The 14,385-nt window shown below is 41.4% G+C and overlaps 1 protein-coding gene across 3 annotated transcripts in view; it reads right to left on the minus strand.

The window, feature by feature from the left end:
- DOCK4 (dedicator of cytokinesis 4) overlaps nucleotides 1-14,385 on the minus strand; it is a 347,529-nt gene that overhangs the window by 133,685 nt on the left and 199,459 nt on the right. For 2 of the 3 annotated variants that reach the window (XM_048499440.1, XM_048499439.1), the window contains exon 13: nucleotides 6,636-6,761. In XM_048499440.1, coding sequence (XP_048355397.1) covers nucleotides 6,636-6,761 — 126 coding nt within the window. Of the gene's footprint in view, nucleotides 1-6,635; nucleotides 6,762-13,555; nucleotides 13,587-14,385 lie in introns of those variants that run through there. The other variant, XM_048499441.1, reaches the window with a different exon arrangement.

A 14,385-nucleotide genomic window follows, 5' to 3' on the forward strand; every position in this document is an offset into this window, starting at 1 on the left:
TATCTTTGACTACTAAAGCCATTACCTAATGGTCCATCGCATTCCCAGCATTCTTGTCGGTCACACAGCAGCCGATCAGTTTTCCTGAAGGACTATTAAATAACAGCATAATGGGCAAGCGTTTTCTGTGATACTTCCTCCTATTAGTCACTATGGCACATGAATCTGTATAGTCCCATTTGAATCCACCCATGACCAAGCACTAGCAGTGAATTCTGCAATTTAATTATTTGTTGAGTATTTGCTTTTATTCTTGAAATTCCCACATCATGGTGCCGAGTGTGAAAGAATGGTCTTTCTCCCGGAATGCTGCCCTGTCAGACCTGGCATAACAGTGCCCTGAAACGTAGGAGTCTGTTTCAAAAACTCCATATTGGGACTGTGTCTGGCAAGAATGCCTCTAGAACTTCCTCCTCCCCCCACACACCCAACTGAATGCCTGGCCCATACTCAGGAAACAGCATTTGAATATGAACAGCTCACCTGGGTGAGACCAGTTATCTTTTGTCTATGTTTGTTAACCTTCCCTGTGACTCATTGCCCTTGTAACCATCTATGTTGCAACACCCATTAAGGGTCATTACTTGTTTTGTCCAACAGCCAGCAAAACCCATTAAGATAATGGGTCAGCCATCAGGTCAAATGGGCTGACGCTCAAGACCATTACCTCACTTTGGAACAGCAGGAAGAATCCTTTGTTCAAGGATTTCCTTGGCCCCAAGACAAGCTTTTCCCTATAAAAAGCATGTCTCAGACCCCAGTCAGATGTTCAGTATTATCACACCACTATGATGGTCAGTAATTTTGCTCCCTCAGCATTGATCATCTAGAGCCTATTAGCCATTAGGTCTCTGTTTCCTGAACATCCGCTACAAGACTGGTAATATAATCTTTGATATCCCATCCCTTCTCTCTATATATCCAAAATCTGTCTTTCACCTCTAAGTTATATCCTAGGAAACCTTGTATGTGTGTGTTTTTACCCCAGTAATTGAGTGATTGTGAGTGAAATTTTGTTTTATTCCATTTGTTATTTTCCCGATAAAATCTCTTCTATCTATCTATCTATCTATCTATCTATCTATCTATCTATCTATCTATCTATCTATCTATCTATCTAGATCAAGTTACCCAATGCTCCTCAAGCAACTCTAAGCGACCTTGTGCTCTGTAGCTAATTTCCCCAACCAAAGAGGGTTGTTGTGTCCCACCATTTTGGGTAACAGAGTGGGTAAAAACATGGTGCAGAAGGAACTCTAGTTTAATTCTGTTTAGGAAGAGAAGAAGCCATATGTTGCATTTAAAGCCTAAAGTAGTTTCCTGCAAAAGTGAAAGACTTAATTAAGTTTCTATAAATGAGAAGACCAAAGATGCATAAGACCTCTTCATGTGCCAATTCATTATTTTGTTTCTGAAACACAGAACTTTGGAACTTTGAAGAATTATTCAATCTGTTATTTTGCAGATGGTTAAAAAAACATAATTTGATAGCTGGATTCCATTCTATGAATGACATCAAACTATGTAAAATTCTGACCGTATTCCATTTTATCAGTGAACCCTGGGTGGTCTAAGTAAAAACTTCTGCATAGAACTTGTGTTATTTACTAGCCCATTTGGTACTCGTGGGCCCAATCATCCTACATAGCTGGACTCTAAAGGACACTGGGAACAGTATTTTCCAGTCTCTACTATATGCAGAGGTCTTTGGCTGTTTCAGCATATGTCTTTAGCTGTATTGGTATGCAACAGAATGGCAAGATCTGATGAAGGGAGCCTTGACTCTAAAAAGCTTCTGCCCTGGAAAACATGTTGGTCTTTGAAGTGTCACTGGACTTAAATCTTGATATAAGTTGTTGAGTGACCCCTGGTGGGGTTTTCAAGGCAAGAGACTTTCAGAACTGGATAGCCATTGCCTGTTTCCATATCATGACTCTGGTATTCCTTGGAGGTCACCAATCTGAACTCTTGCTGGAATAGACCCAGCTGAGCTTTGGAGATCTGACTATCCAGGTCAGATTAACTACATTTCTTTGAACATATTTTCAATCCCTAACACAATAAAAAAAAATTCTGAAAAAAGCCCCTATTAAAAAGATGCAAGGGAGTCTACAATTCACCTTTATAGACTTTGGAATCAGTATAAAGCTGTTGACTATAAAGGTTAAGAGGTTTTCTGTAGCATGATTTCTTGCACAATAGCTTGAAAGACTAGTGAGTCTTAGCTATTACTGTGTGTGACATAAGAGAGAAAATATGGTACTTTTTACTGTGGCTAATAAAGAAGAAAAATTGCATCTTGAGATCCACGCTATTGCTTTGAGGAACTTATTATTCATTTCAGACACACTAGGTTGTTGCATTCCATGCCCCCCCCCCCCCAAATCTCAATAACCAGCTTTCAGACTTATGAACAAACAGTGGGAGGGAAGGAAATGGGACAATTCTGCTAGCTGGCAAGCAGCAGCTGAATAAGAACTGGATGAGTTAGTTGCTCCTCTGACTCAGAGGAACTTATGGCCTGGGCATTCCCAGAGGCACAGCCTAAAACTGACTGGAAGATCTGAAAGACAGAGAGGAAGACCTGTTCTTCACTCAGAAACTTTCTCCCAATGCTTTTATGGTATTCAGTTCTGTATTGTAAACTGCTTTTGGGGTCTCTACTGGGAGGAGGAGGAAGAAGACGAAGAAGAGTTGAATGCATATACCCCTTTCTTTCCTGTAGGAGACTCAAAGGGGCTTTAAAACTCCTCTCCCTTCCCCCCTCACAACAAACACCCTGTGAGGTAGGTGAGGCTGAGAGAGCTCAGAAGAGCTGTGACTAGCCCAAGGTCACCCAGCTGGCATGTGTGGGAGTGCACGGGCTAATCTGAATTCCCCAGATAAGCCTCCACAGCTCCAACGACAGAGCGGGGAATCAAACCCAGTTCCTCCAGATTAGAGTACACCTGCTCTTAACCAGTACACCACTGCTACTGTAAGAGGGTTACATATAACCAAAATATGTTTCTGCTACTGTGTCTCACCCCCCCCCCTAAAAAAAATCAAAAAGATCTGTGGAAATTCCTATCGCTCAGAGGAGGGGAGAGCATAAACTATAATTTTATTTAATAAGACACACTAAGAAAGGGATTTTAATGGAAGAGAATAGTTCACATTCTTTTTCAGCTGCATGAACACAAATCTAAGCAAAGGAACTTAAATAAGAAATGTATTCTAAATATATAAAGTGAAACCTAATTAACTTCATAACTCTTTGCATACTATTAGATTTTTAAAATGTTCAAGCTTCAAAACAATTTGAAAAACAGGTCTATTTTTAAAAAATTAGCTGCAGCTCAGTTGGACAGACCTGACAACATATGTTCTTTGTGCTTTTATGGTTCAGAATTTAATAAATGACTAGAAAGAAAAATGATGCAAAGACTTAAATGAAATAGCATTTAAATGGTGTACAGTATTTCCCTCCCAGCAAAGTCTAATAAAAGTGTTTCCCTGTAGATGGTGCTCATATCCTGCATCTGAACTATAGCATGTTGACTAATTGCTCAGATTTCTAAGCAGAAACACAGAATATGTGCTGCACTAATATAAGAAGATAACTGTGTGTGTAGTTCCTGCAGTTTACTTTGAAGATAGGTCATCTACTGGATGAACAGCTGTATCTCATCTGGGATGCTCAGAGGGGAGAAAAAGAAACAGCAAGAAACAGCATTTTAAGGGAAGTAATTACTACGAGGCAGATCTGGGTTCAAATGATTAATGCAACTTGTTGGATAATCTCGGTCATTCATGGTATTTCAGCTTAAGACTCACAGGGCAGTTGTGATGATAAAACCTAGAATATGTGCTTTCATTAATTTCTTAGATTAATTAAACAGATGGTATTTTTAAAAATATAAATATAGACTGGAAACCTGTCATACTCTTTGGAACAATATCAACCACAGGATTCCAACTTCTGTTTGTTTTTGGGAAAGCATCCCACAGGAAGGGAGTGGAAGTAGACTGTGAAACCTACAGAACTGAATAGTGGCACAGATATCAGCAACAGCATTATCAGCCAGCTCTCACATTTAAGACTACATTTCCCAAACATTGTACAGAAACTCCAGTCAAATTCTGTTATTTACAGATCATGACATTGGAGGAGCTATGGATAAAAAGGTGTTCTGCAGTTTTTCATTTTTCTACACTAGCTGTGGTAAGAACATGAAATTTGTCATTTGTCAAATTTGTCATGATTACCAATTTGTCATGATTACCATGATTACCAAATCTCATTTGCCCCACTAGAGGACGTGACAAAAGTCGAGTGGTTACCCAAACAATAGCATGCAGCCAATTACCAAGCTGATGAAGCACCACGTTGAAATCAATATTTAAGAAAAAGTATTTCAACTGCTATAGCAGCAGAGGTCTGCTGTGACTGGCCACATATGACTTACTTGTAATGTGCATTTTCATAGTGGCATTGCTCATCCACTTTGTTTCACAATGGGAAGTCAAAGGAGGAAAAAATTATCGCAGTCTGAATAAGATGTGACAGCGCACAGCAGAGGGCTGCTGTATCATGCCCAATGAGCAAAGAATGGCATACAGCTAATGGGAATGCCTGGAGTTCAGGAAAATTTGGTACTTGTTAGCATTGGCTACCTCATTTTCCAGCGTGCTTGATATCATTCTCTCAAATTACAGACCATACCAAAATAAAGCTGGGCAAAGCTGGCACTAACGGAAAGAACATCCAAAAGTAGGTAATATTCATATTTTTTGAAATCAAAATGTCTGAACCAGATTGACTGCTTTATGTCTTGTGGTTATTTCTTGTGACTTCTTGGTAGAGCAGAAAGAGCACCTTCATATTGTTAGATGAAATGTTGAAAAGTTTCATTTACATATTGAGTCTTGACTATCAGCGAAAAGTGTTGAATTTCAAGTACCGTATATACTCAGGTATAAGTTGATCCGCATATAAGTCAAGGAACCTAATTAATCCGCATATAAGTCAAGGAACCTAATTAAAAGAACTGGGAAACCTTATTGACTCAAGTATAAGTCGAGGGTGGGAAAGGTCCATGGGGGGGTGGGGCACTGAGCCAGCAAAGGAGCGGCAGTTGGGGGAAAGGAGCGCCCCAGAAGCCTTTGGGAGGCTTTTTAAGGAGGGGCGAGACCGGCGGGTGTGGGTCCGGGGAGAGGGAAGAAGCTAGGGGTCGTGGAGGGTGAATAGGATGGGAGGTGATGGAGGAAAAGGCAGAGGAGAATGAGGCACAGAAAGCGGCTGAAAGGGGGCGGCAGAGAAGAAGGCAGGAGAGCGCGAAGCACAGAACACAGTGGCTTGTCCCCCTCACAAACTGACCCTTTCTTTCCTTTCCACGCAGGCTCTGAGGCTTCGTTTCAGAGAAGCTGCCTCTTGGGGCAGCCTGTCTCTATGGTTTTCTTAAAAGGGCAATGCTCCAAAGATTGCTTTTTTTGCCCTTTTAAGAAAACCATAGAGACAGGCTGCCCCGAGAGGCAGCTTCTCTGAAACGAAGCCTCAGAGCCTGCGTGGAAAGGAAAGAAAGGGTTAGTTAATGAGGGGGCCCCAGCCAGCAGGAGAGAGCAAAGCAGAAAACTAGGCACAGAAAGCGGCTGAAAGGGGGGCGGCAGAGAAGAAGGCCAGTAAGTGGAACCCGCGTATAAGTCAAGGGGGGCATTTTTCAGCCCAAAAAAAGGCTGAAAAACTTGACTTATACGCGAGTATATACGGTAGATATTTATTATTGACCGTAGAGAAAATACTGTCATCTGCATGGTTTTAGGCTTAGAATGAATATGTGAAAGAATATTAACCTTTTAGCCCTAGGCGTTACCTATACACACAAATTCCAAAATAGAATACTTTCTAGCTGCTATAACCCAATGAAAATGTTAGGATTTTTTTAAGTCTCCAAAAAGTTAATTTTGCTATCTAAATCTGTGATATTAATAATTATACCTGTAAGTCTCCAAACACACAGCAGTGGCAATTGGCAAGCTCCTGCCAGTATTTGCTGTGTCCGGATTTAAAGTTTTATAGCTACCATCTATTTGATTACCTGAGTTGGAATTCCTGCAATTCTTGCCGAACAGTCCTGGTCTAAGGAACTAAAACTCAGAGCCAGGCTGCTTTCCAGGCAACTAAAATCAACTGTTTTGATGCTATGTTGCACTATTCATTAGATCTTCTTACTTCCTATCTTGGTAACCTAAATCCTTGGTTTCTTCTTTCAGTACCAAATCATGCTTCCCTGGGAGATCACAGCTTGCTAAATAGGCTAGACTCTTTTGTTTAACCTGCCACATTTTCTTTTTCCTTATGGTTTTACTTACCAACTTTTAATAAAGGTTTACTGCGCAGACAAGAAGTTCCTCTGTAAGTATTTGATGGGCTCAAAACATTTAATTAGTTCCTATCACTTTTAATGCAACTTATTTCAATCCGAAAACACTCATTTTATGCAGAATGTCATAGTCCCTATGTTTCATGAAATTAGATGTGGAATAAGGAATCCATGTGGCCTATTGTACAACAGCAACTGGCAATGTGTCTTTAAATGCCTTAAACCCCTAAAGAACACCCTAAAGGCCCATGACCATTTTTTTCATTAACTTACCAGGCATGATAATATTGGAAAAACCCAGCTTCCTTGTTATTGATACACCATGAGTAAACATGGATGTATACTCCCTTCTGATTTGTTCAATGTCTCCATGTAGCAGCTGAAGCGATACAGCCAGGCCTACAAAGACAGAAAACATGACAGAAAACTGACAGATTAGAAAGGTGGGACAGATTCAATGAACATATAGGTATGGAAACACCATGTTGACATAGAACCAGAAAAATTGCACACCACTTCTGAGCCACAGACTTAGGGTCGATTAAGGATGTCATCCCATCTATATTCTTGGAGCTATTATTCCCAATGGAATAATCCAGAAATTGGGAAAGACTGCCACACAAAGGGACACTGTAGTTTAACAAGCTCCGCAGCAAAACTAGTATCGTTCAGCAATAAGGTTTTTGCAGTTACGAAATGCATGCGCGTACACATAGTTGTATATGACACACAAAACTGAAAGGGATTGATGTTTGACGTTTAGCTGGTATCCTATAGTTCCACGAAGTCTTTAGCTGTAGATTTCTTCTACCTTAAGTGGCACTTATATGAAATAATCTCATTAGGCTGGATGACCTTCCCACCACTGTAAACTGAAAACATTCTTCTCCTCTAATAATGAAATTGTTCTACATTTTAACTGTTGTACAAAAAAATTGTAGGCGGAAAAAAATGGTTCAGAGGTTGGATCTAATGGAATTGGAGAAAGATGCCCTCATTAAATAAGATATATACAATAAGAAAGGGTTTATGTTACCCAACCAAAGTTTGCCCGGGTTCAAGTACACAAGCCTTTCTCAGACCAGGGGTGTATCTGCCATGGAGACATAGGGAGTCAACTGTCCTACACTGGTGGGGTAGGGTGGGAAAGGGTGGGTAGGTGGAGAAGGTGACAAGGGATTGCTGGGGTGGGGGAAATGGGAAGGGAGAAGGGAAGGGATGGCTAGGGGTGGGGAAGATGGGAAAGGGTGGGTAGGGGTGGAGGGAGGTTGGGAAAAGGTGGGTAGGGGTGGGACAGGGTGTCAAGGGATGGCTATGAGTTGGATAGGGGTTGGGAAAATGGGAAGGAATGTTTAGGGGTGGGGAGGGTAGGAAGGGGTGGGTAGGAGTTGGAGAGGGTGTCAAGGGGTGACTAGGAGTGGGGGGAGGTGGAAAGGGGGTGGGGGACCTCTTGCCAGGCCCTCTGCAGCCCAGGGAGTCCGAAGGTAGGGAGGGTCGGGGTATCTCCCATCAGGCTCAGCGAGAGCTTCCCCACCTCTGCTCACCCTAAAGCTCTCCAGCCACGGGGCAGGGAAGATCTCGTCATGCTCTCAGCAGCCTGGCAAGCTTTGCGGTGAGCAGAGGTGGAGAAGCCCTCACCAAGGCTAGCAAGAGCTGCCCCCCACACCCTTCAAGCTCCCCAGGCTGCAGAAGGCCCAGATAAAGCACCCCCCATCCCAAGCCGGGCCATAGAGAGCCCAGTGAGAGGTTTCCCACCCAGCCCCCCTTCAAGCTCCCTCAACCATGGGGCAGGGAAGCTCACGCCAGGCTCTCAGCAGCTCAGCAAACTTGAAGGGGGAGCAGAGCGGGGAAGCTTTTGCAGGCTCTCCACAACCTGGCTTGAATTGGGATGGGGGGCACTTTCTCTGGGCCTTCTGCGGCTTCTCGCAGAGCCATACCAAGGGGAAATGGGCCCCTGCTCCGGGCACCACCACCCCGCCTGTGAACCATTTACCTTAGGTGGCAGCCTGGCGGGGCAGAGAGCTGGGGCCAAGGGGTGCCTGGCAGCAGCCCTGCCAGGCTGTTCTTTCAGTCAGCAGAGACTCCACAGTGTGAAGGAGCAGCCTGACGGGGCGGGGCCGAGGGGGGAAACAGGAGGGATTTGGGGGAGATTTTCCACCCCCACTTGACAGAACGGTGACCCGCCCCGGGCAAAAGTCCCTATATGTTCCCATGGAAGCTCTGCCTCTGTATCTATCTGGAGATTTTGTAAAGCAGGAGTTTCCTGCTTCTCATTCACACTGCAGACCACTGTGTATACCCTCCCCCCAGTTTTGTTCTTGGGTGTCAGCAGTCTCTTAGGAATCAATTAAATGCATAGTGGAAATTGGCATGAGAGAGGGAATCAGCAGAAATCTCTGCTCCTTCTTGGGAAAGTTCAGACCTTTTTTCACTTGGACAAAAAAAGTACAATTTAGATGACAAAACAGGATGGAAACAAGATAGTGCTCCCCTCCCCCAGCACTGCTTTCCTGATACAATTAGCAGCCTGACAAGGTTATTTTTCAGTGTAGAAAAAATGGAGACCTTGATCATGGCTCTATCACATCAAGACTAGTTATATATGTATTTATTTAACTTCATTTGTGCCCTGTCTTTCTTCCTAATGGTGACCCAAATGTGCTCACATTGCTCTCCTCTTCTCTATTTTATTCTCATAATAACCCTGTGGAGCAGAATAGGCAGAGAGTGTGTGACTGCCACAAGATTACCCATCCAGTTTTCATGTCAGAGTGGGGATTCAAACCTGGGCCTCCCAGATCTTTGTTCAAATATTTCTTGAAGATATAATGTTACAGTTGATACAGTAAATACAATAATAATATGCTCTTAGCAATTCACTCACTAACTGGAATTAAGGGCATTACCATCCACACAATTCAGAAGAATTATTTATGAAGGAGAGTTATCAGGGCCACATATAATAAAACCTTCCAGTTAGGTTTGCTGACATGTTTTCCCAACTGTTACTCCATCCTGCTTTTCATTAGAGTGTAACTAATCAAGGAATTCCCCAAACCTGTGAATCTAGCAAGCATAGAGTAGGCAAATTGATCTCCACAGAAAGTGAATAAGTTCTCAGTGGCCCATTACACATGGAACAATTATGTAGAGCCTATTCTCTGTGCAGTGGGCCCACAGTGGGTTCTCTTTGCAGTGGGCTCTCTTCGCATTTCTCTGTTTGAAGAGGCAGTGGGCTCTCTTCGCATTTCTCTGTTTGAAGAGGCAGCCCACAGTATGCAGCACAGTTTGCCTGCTGGACTCTGTTGGGTCTCTGCTTCTCCTGGTTCTCTTAAGTCCGACCAACAGCCTTAAAGGCACAGAGCTGAAATTCTCTCCCCCACTCCCTTTCCCTCCACACACGCACACTCTCTGCCACTGTTGCAAGAGAAGAGGCAATTGGGGAGGGCAGAAGCAGATCAGGGGCGGTGGGGTGGAACCAAAATATGCCTTTTTGTACTATTCCTTGCAAAAGCCCTCTTTGTTATTACTTTGTATTGAAAGATTGATCTCTCAATCTCTCAATCTGTGCACTTTAAAGAAGCAAGAAGAAGGTTGCAGCATGGAGGGGGAAGGCTCCAGGACACCTAGCAGCTGAGGCTGTGCTGTACTGAGTCTGTTGCTGGAGGAGAGACTGAACACAGACCTTAAATACCAATCTATCGATCTCGTGATCAGTGCACTTAGGGAAACAGGAAGGAGCTGACAGCACGGAAGGGTGAGAGGGAAGGTGTGCAAAACACTGCAAGGGAGTGGGAAGGCTGGCCATGGGTGGACAGAAGAGATCCAGGGCAAAGCTGTGCTCACTGGCAAATTGTGCTATAAGTGGTTTCACTTGCAGTGAAGAGTGGAAAGTGAAAGTGGGGCTCCAGAAAATGTATTCCTACAAGAAATCTTGCTGTGGCGAACACTGCCACTATGCAGCAAAGACTTTGTGCATAATTGGCCATTAAATGCCAAGACCACAGAGACTAGACATGTACTGGATTAATGTCTAATACACTAAAGTAACTTGAGATCAATAATTATTTTCATGTAAGGCTTGTCTAGGCTATTGAGGAAATAACTTCAGGTTAAAATTTCACCAAATGAATACTACATGTTTTAATTATTACTTTGCAGAGGCACGTTCATTTTAATCTGGGTTAACATTTGTTTCCTAGAAGGAAGGCCATAATGCAAGCACATTTCTCATATCACTGACTATGATTTCATAATCACATGGTTGTGTGGTTCCACAGCCACTCTATATCTTAAACAGCTTTGAAAATACAAGTAAGCAGTATATTTCCTAAGCACAACCAGGTATCCTAAGAATAACATGAGATGCTAATTATTAATACTCATTCCATTAAATGACTGACGATTCGATTTCTGCTCCTAAGATGAGGAAGTATGCAGTTATTTGCTTGATATTTTGTATATACTTTAGCCAGTTTAAAGGATAAATTAACTAACTCGATTGACAAATATATAGCATCAGGACAAAAAGAAGCCACTGAGAGCTACTGATTTAAATCAGGTCTGCTGCAGTGGTACTTGTACTATTTTTCTGAAAAAAATCACCACCTTAGGAACTAACAGAAAATTCACATCTGACTTCTTTCTTTATGGGTGTAGTAGCAGGTCGGAATATGTGATTTTATTTCAGGAAACATGTAGAAGCAAAAGAAAAATAATTATTAAAAGGTGGTGGTGGCAATTGTGCCACTTTGTCACTCCCAAATAAAAACCAAAAGTGACATATGGTAGGATAGCTCTAAGAATTGGCAAAAACTCTATGGCTTTGCCATAGAGTTTCTAGCAATTCCTAGAGCCACCTTATGGATTTTCCCTGGAAATTATGTAGAAATGCAGACAATGTAATACCCCATGTGCCCGCCTCCAACCCTCCCACCAGTTTCCAGACATGACCTGTCAACCTTACCTTCCTGCCCTAATTCACATCATCACTAGCTGCTTTGGAAACTTAAAGTACAATGCAGCACATGCAGCTTGTCCAAGTCAGCTTACATTAGCAATGAAAATATTTCAATGGTTAAAAATGTCTGTGTTGAGAATATTAATGTTAGGATTGTCATTGAGATATTAACACTACATTAGGAGTGTTACACTCAACTAGTTACCATGAGCTTTAAATTCAAATGACTGTGAAGATATAACAAAGTCCTTCAATGATTTAGAGTAACAGGATTTTATTTTTCTTAAGTAATAGGAAACAAGCTGCAAGGGATAAATTTTTATGCAACTATGTTCGTTTTGGTGATCATTGCAGGCTTCCTTGGAGCATACTCTACCTTCAGACAAAGGAACCATAGTTTTAAACATCTACCATACAATTTAGTAGTAGTGAGTGGCGGTAACTTTAGTGAATAAAATATTTTTTAAAAGGAGAGAAGCACTAGAGAACAGGACCAACTTGCTAATAATAGAGATAAAGCATAAAGCAGATTCCAGTTGACCTACATAACTGTTTTCATTAAAACGATTTCTGTCAAATTACTGTGCCAGTTAAGAAGCAGCCACATGGCCAAGTTTATGGAAACTCTTTCAAAATCTTCTATAGTTGATTAAAAGTTACAGATTGTTGCAACAGTATCTAAACATCTTCCCAATCTGGCAGATTTTAACTGCATTAACTGCATTGGAATGTAAACAAAACATAAGACAGTGTATGGAGCCAATAACTGCATGAGTACTAAGCAGCACTGACAGTTGAAAGATACATTGATGTACTAAATTATTCCAGCCAGTATAGGTAATGAGAAAGGAAATACAATATATTTGCCTTTTCTACACAAATTGTTTACAATGCATCTTGCCGCCAAATGCTACTTTTTTCTTTTAATTCTGCACTTTTCCCCTCTACTTGGTTCTGGAAACGTTTTCCCTTCTTTTTTCCTCCTGTTTTCTCAAGTGCTTTTACTGCAATGTTTCTTTTAATCCATTTCTGAGCCAACTTCCTTTGAGTGTGTGATCATACTGAAACAGTCTTTATTTCTCCACCTCTCCAAAACCTGACCTTTAGCCATGCCTCAGTGTAGTTGCCCAACCTCCCCTTCAGCCATTTTCTCCTTCTCCTCATCTTCAGCTTTTGAAAGGAATTTTAATTTTTTTTCTCTGTGTCATATTGCATTAGATTTTTTGTTTTAAGAGGCAGAAAATCGATGCAGCCCAAAAAAATGCTTTTTAAAAATCAGCATTTTTCAGAATCCATTTATTCAACTCCCTTTTATTGCTGCCTTTTTAGTGGGGAGAACCCCCCTCTAAATATCAAGGTATTTTTCAGAGAGGGGGTTCTTATTGAATTATCAAAATACCCACCCCTAAATCTGAGTAATCAGTGGATAGAGGAAGGAGAAATTCAAGATGAAAGCTGTAACAAATTGCACTGCCTACTCACATGTAAATATGCACAGGCATTAACAACATCATGCATCAGAAACCATATTGTCCTCATATTTTTCTTTAAAATATCTGCATCTCAGATATTTATATATATAAATATCTGAGATGCAGCCAAAACAGTATCGAGTATACTGGAGAAAGCCGGGAAGGCCAGAAAAAAGAGAGTCTTCCAGCTTGGCCATATAATAGCTGGCTGGTCAGCTGGCCAACAGTAATACCACAGCTACAAGGGATGTTTCAACATACAATTTCTTTGATGAAGACTATTGCTAGTGTAACTTAGTCTTGATTTTTAAAAAAATCTGGAGACAATATACCATATTTTTCAAAGTACTAGACACATGTGCAAAGTTTTTTGAAGAAAATACTGAAAAGTATATCCTAATAGTTGAACTTCAAACTGACAAGGTATCATTAAAACTAACTGAGCAATAATTGCCAAACAAAATTCTCCATCAAAGTTCAGTTGCCCAGGTCTTTCACTTACTGAGAACAAAGATAGATTCTTTCATGCACGGGGCATTTATGTTGAATCACAACATCTCAGCATCATTTCTGCCTTGAGTTTCTTTCAAATGGCAGCCCTCAGTGACAACTGAAGCTTAAACACATCAAAATATAATGTACATAATCCCCTTGCCACTGAAGTGTAATGAAGGTTTTAAATGGCAGATTAATATCCTGTCACTGGAGTGTGAAGTAATTAAACAAAAGCATTCTTATTGTATAAATATTATTCAGAGTACCTATAAAACACAGCACTTTAAGGGCAACTGATCCATCTCTGGAGCTAGTAAGATGAAACAGGATCAGATGAATAATTACACTGAAGAGTAATAAATTCCAGAAGGGAAACCATGTTAGTCCTGTTACAACAAAAAACATATTCAGAGCAGTGCTGTATCTTAAAGACGAACAACTTGTAATTCTAGTATATGCTCAAAAAAGATTAGCTTTTCAAGTGTCAAAAGACTCTGGTTTGCTATGCTGCAGAAGTTTCTTCTCTCACATGCCAAAAATTCCACCCTGAGCTACATCCCAATATTATTGAATACTGCATTACTATTGTAATGTTCACAACTGGATTATTCTGCATGGACAAGGTGCAAATGACTGATGTCGATTAATAGTAGTAAAATATCCATCAATGTGTGCATGTAGCCCTGGTCAGCTCTGTGTGAGAAGGAAGATGTTAACTATAATGTTCTGGATAAAGAGAGCCAAATAAAAGACAGCCATTCTCCAGTAAGAAATATTTACTGGATGATATTGTGTACCTCCGACTTGGATATAACTTGCAGTTTCCAATATACCATATAAACTCGCGTATAAGCCGAATTTTTCAGCATTTTTTTAGGCTGAAAAATGCCCCCCTCGGCTTATACGCGGGTTACCCCCTCCCCCATGCGCAGAGCCACAGTGCTTAGTTATGAGTGGCGAAGCCTCGTCCCCCTCACCAACTCACGCTTTCTTTCTTGCAGGCTCAAAGTTTAAGGCGTTGTTTCAGGGAAGCTGCCAGCTTTCTTTCTTGCAAGCTCTAAGTCTACAGGGAAGATGCCTCTCGAGGCAGCCTGTC

Source organism: Sphaerodactylus townsendi, linkage group LG06, assembly GCF_021028975.2.
Source record: "Sphaerodactylus townsendi isolate TG3544 linkage group LG06, MPM_Stown_v2.3, whole genome shotgun sequence".
Classification (NCBI taxonomy): Eukaryota; Metazoa; Chordata; class Lepidosauria; order Squamata; family Sphaerodactylidae; genus Sphaerodactylus; species Sphaerodactylus townsendi.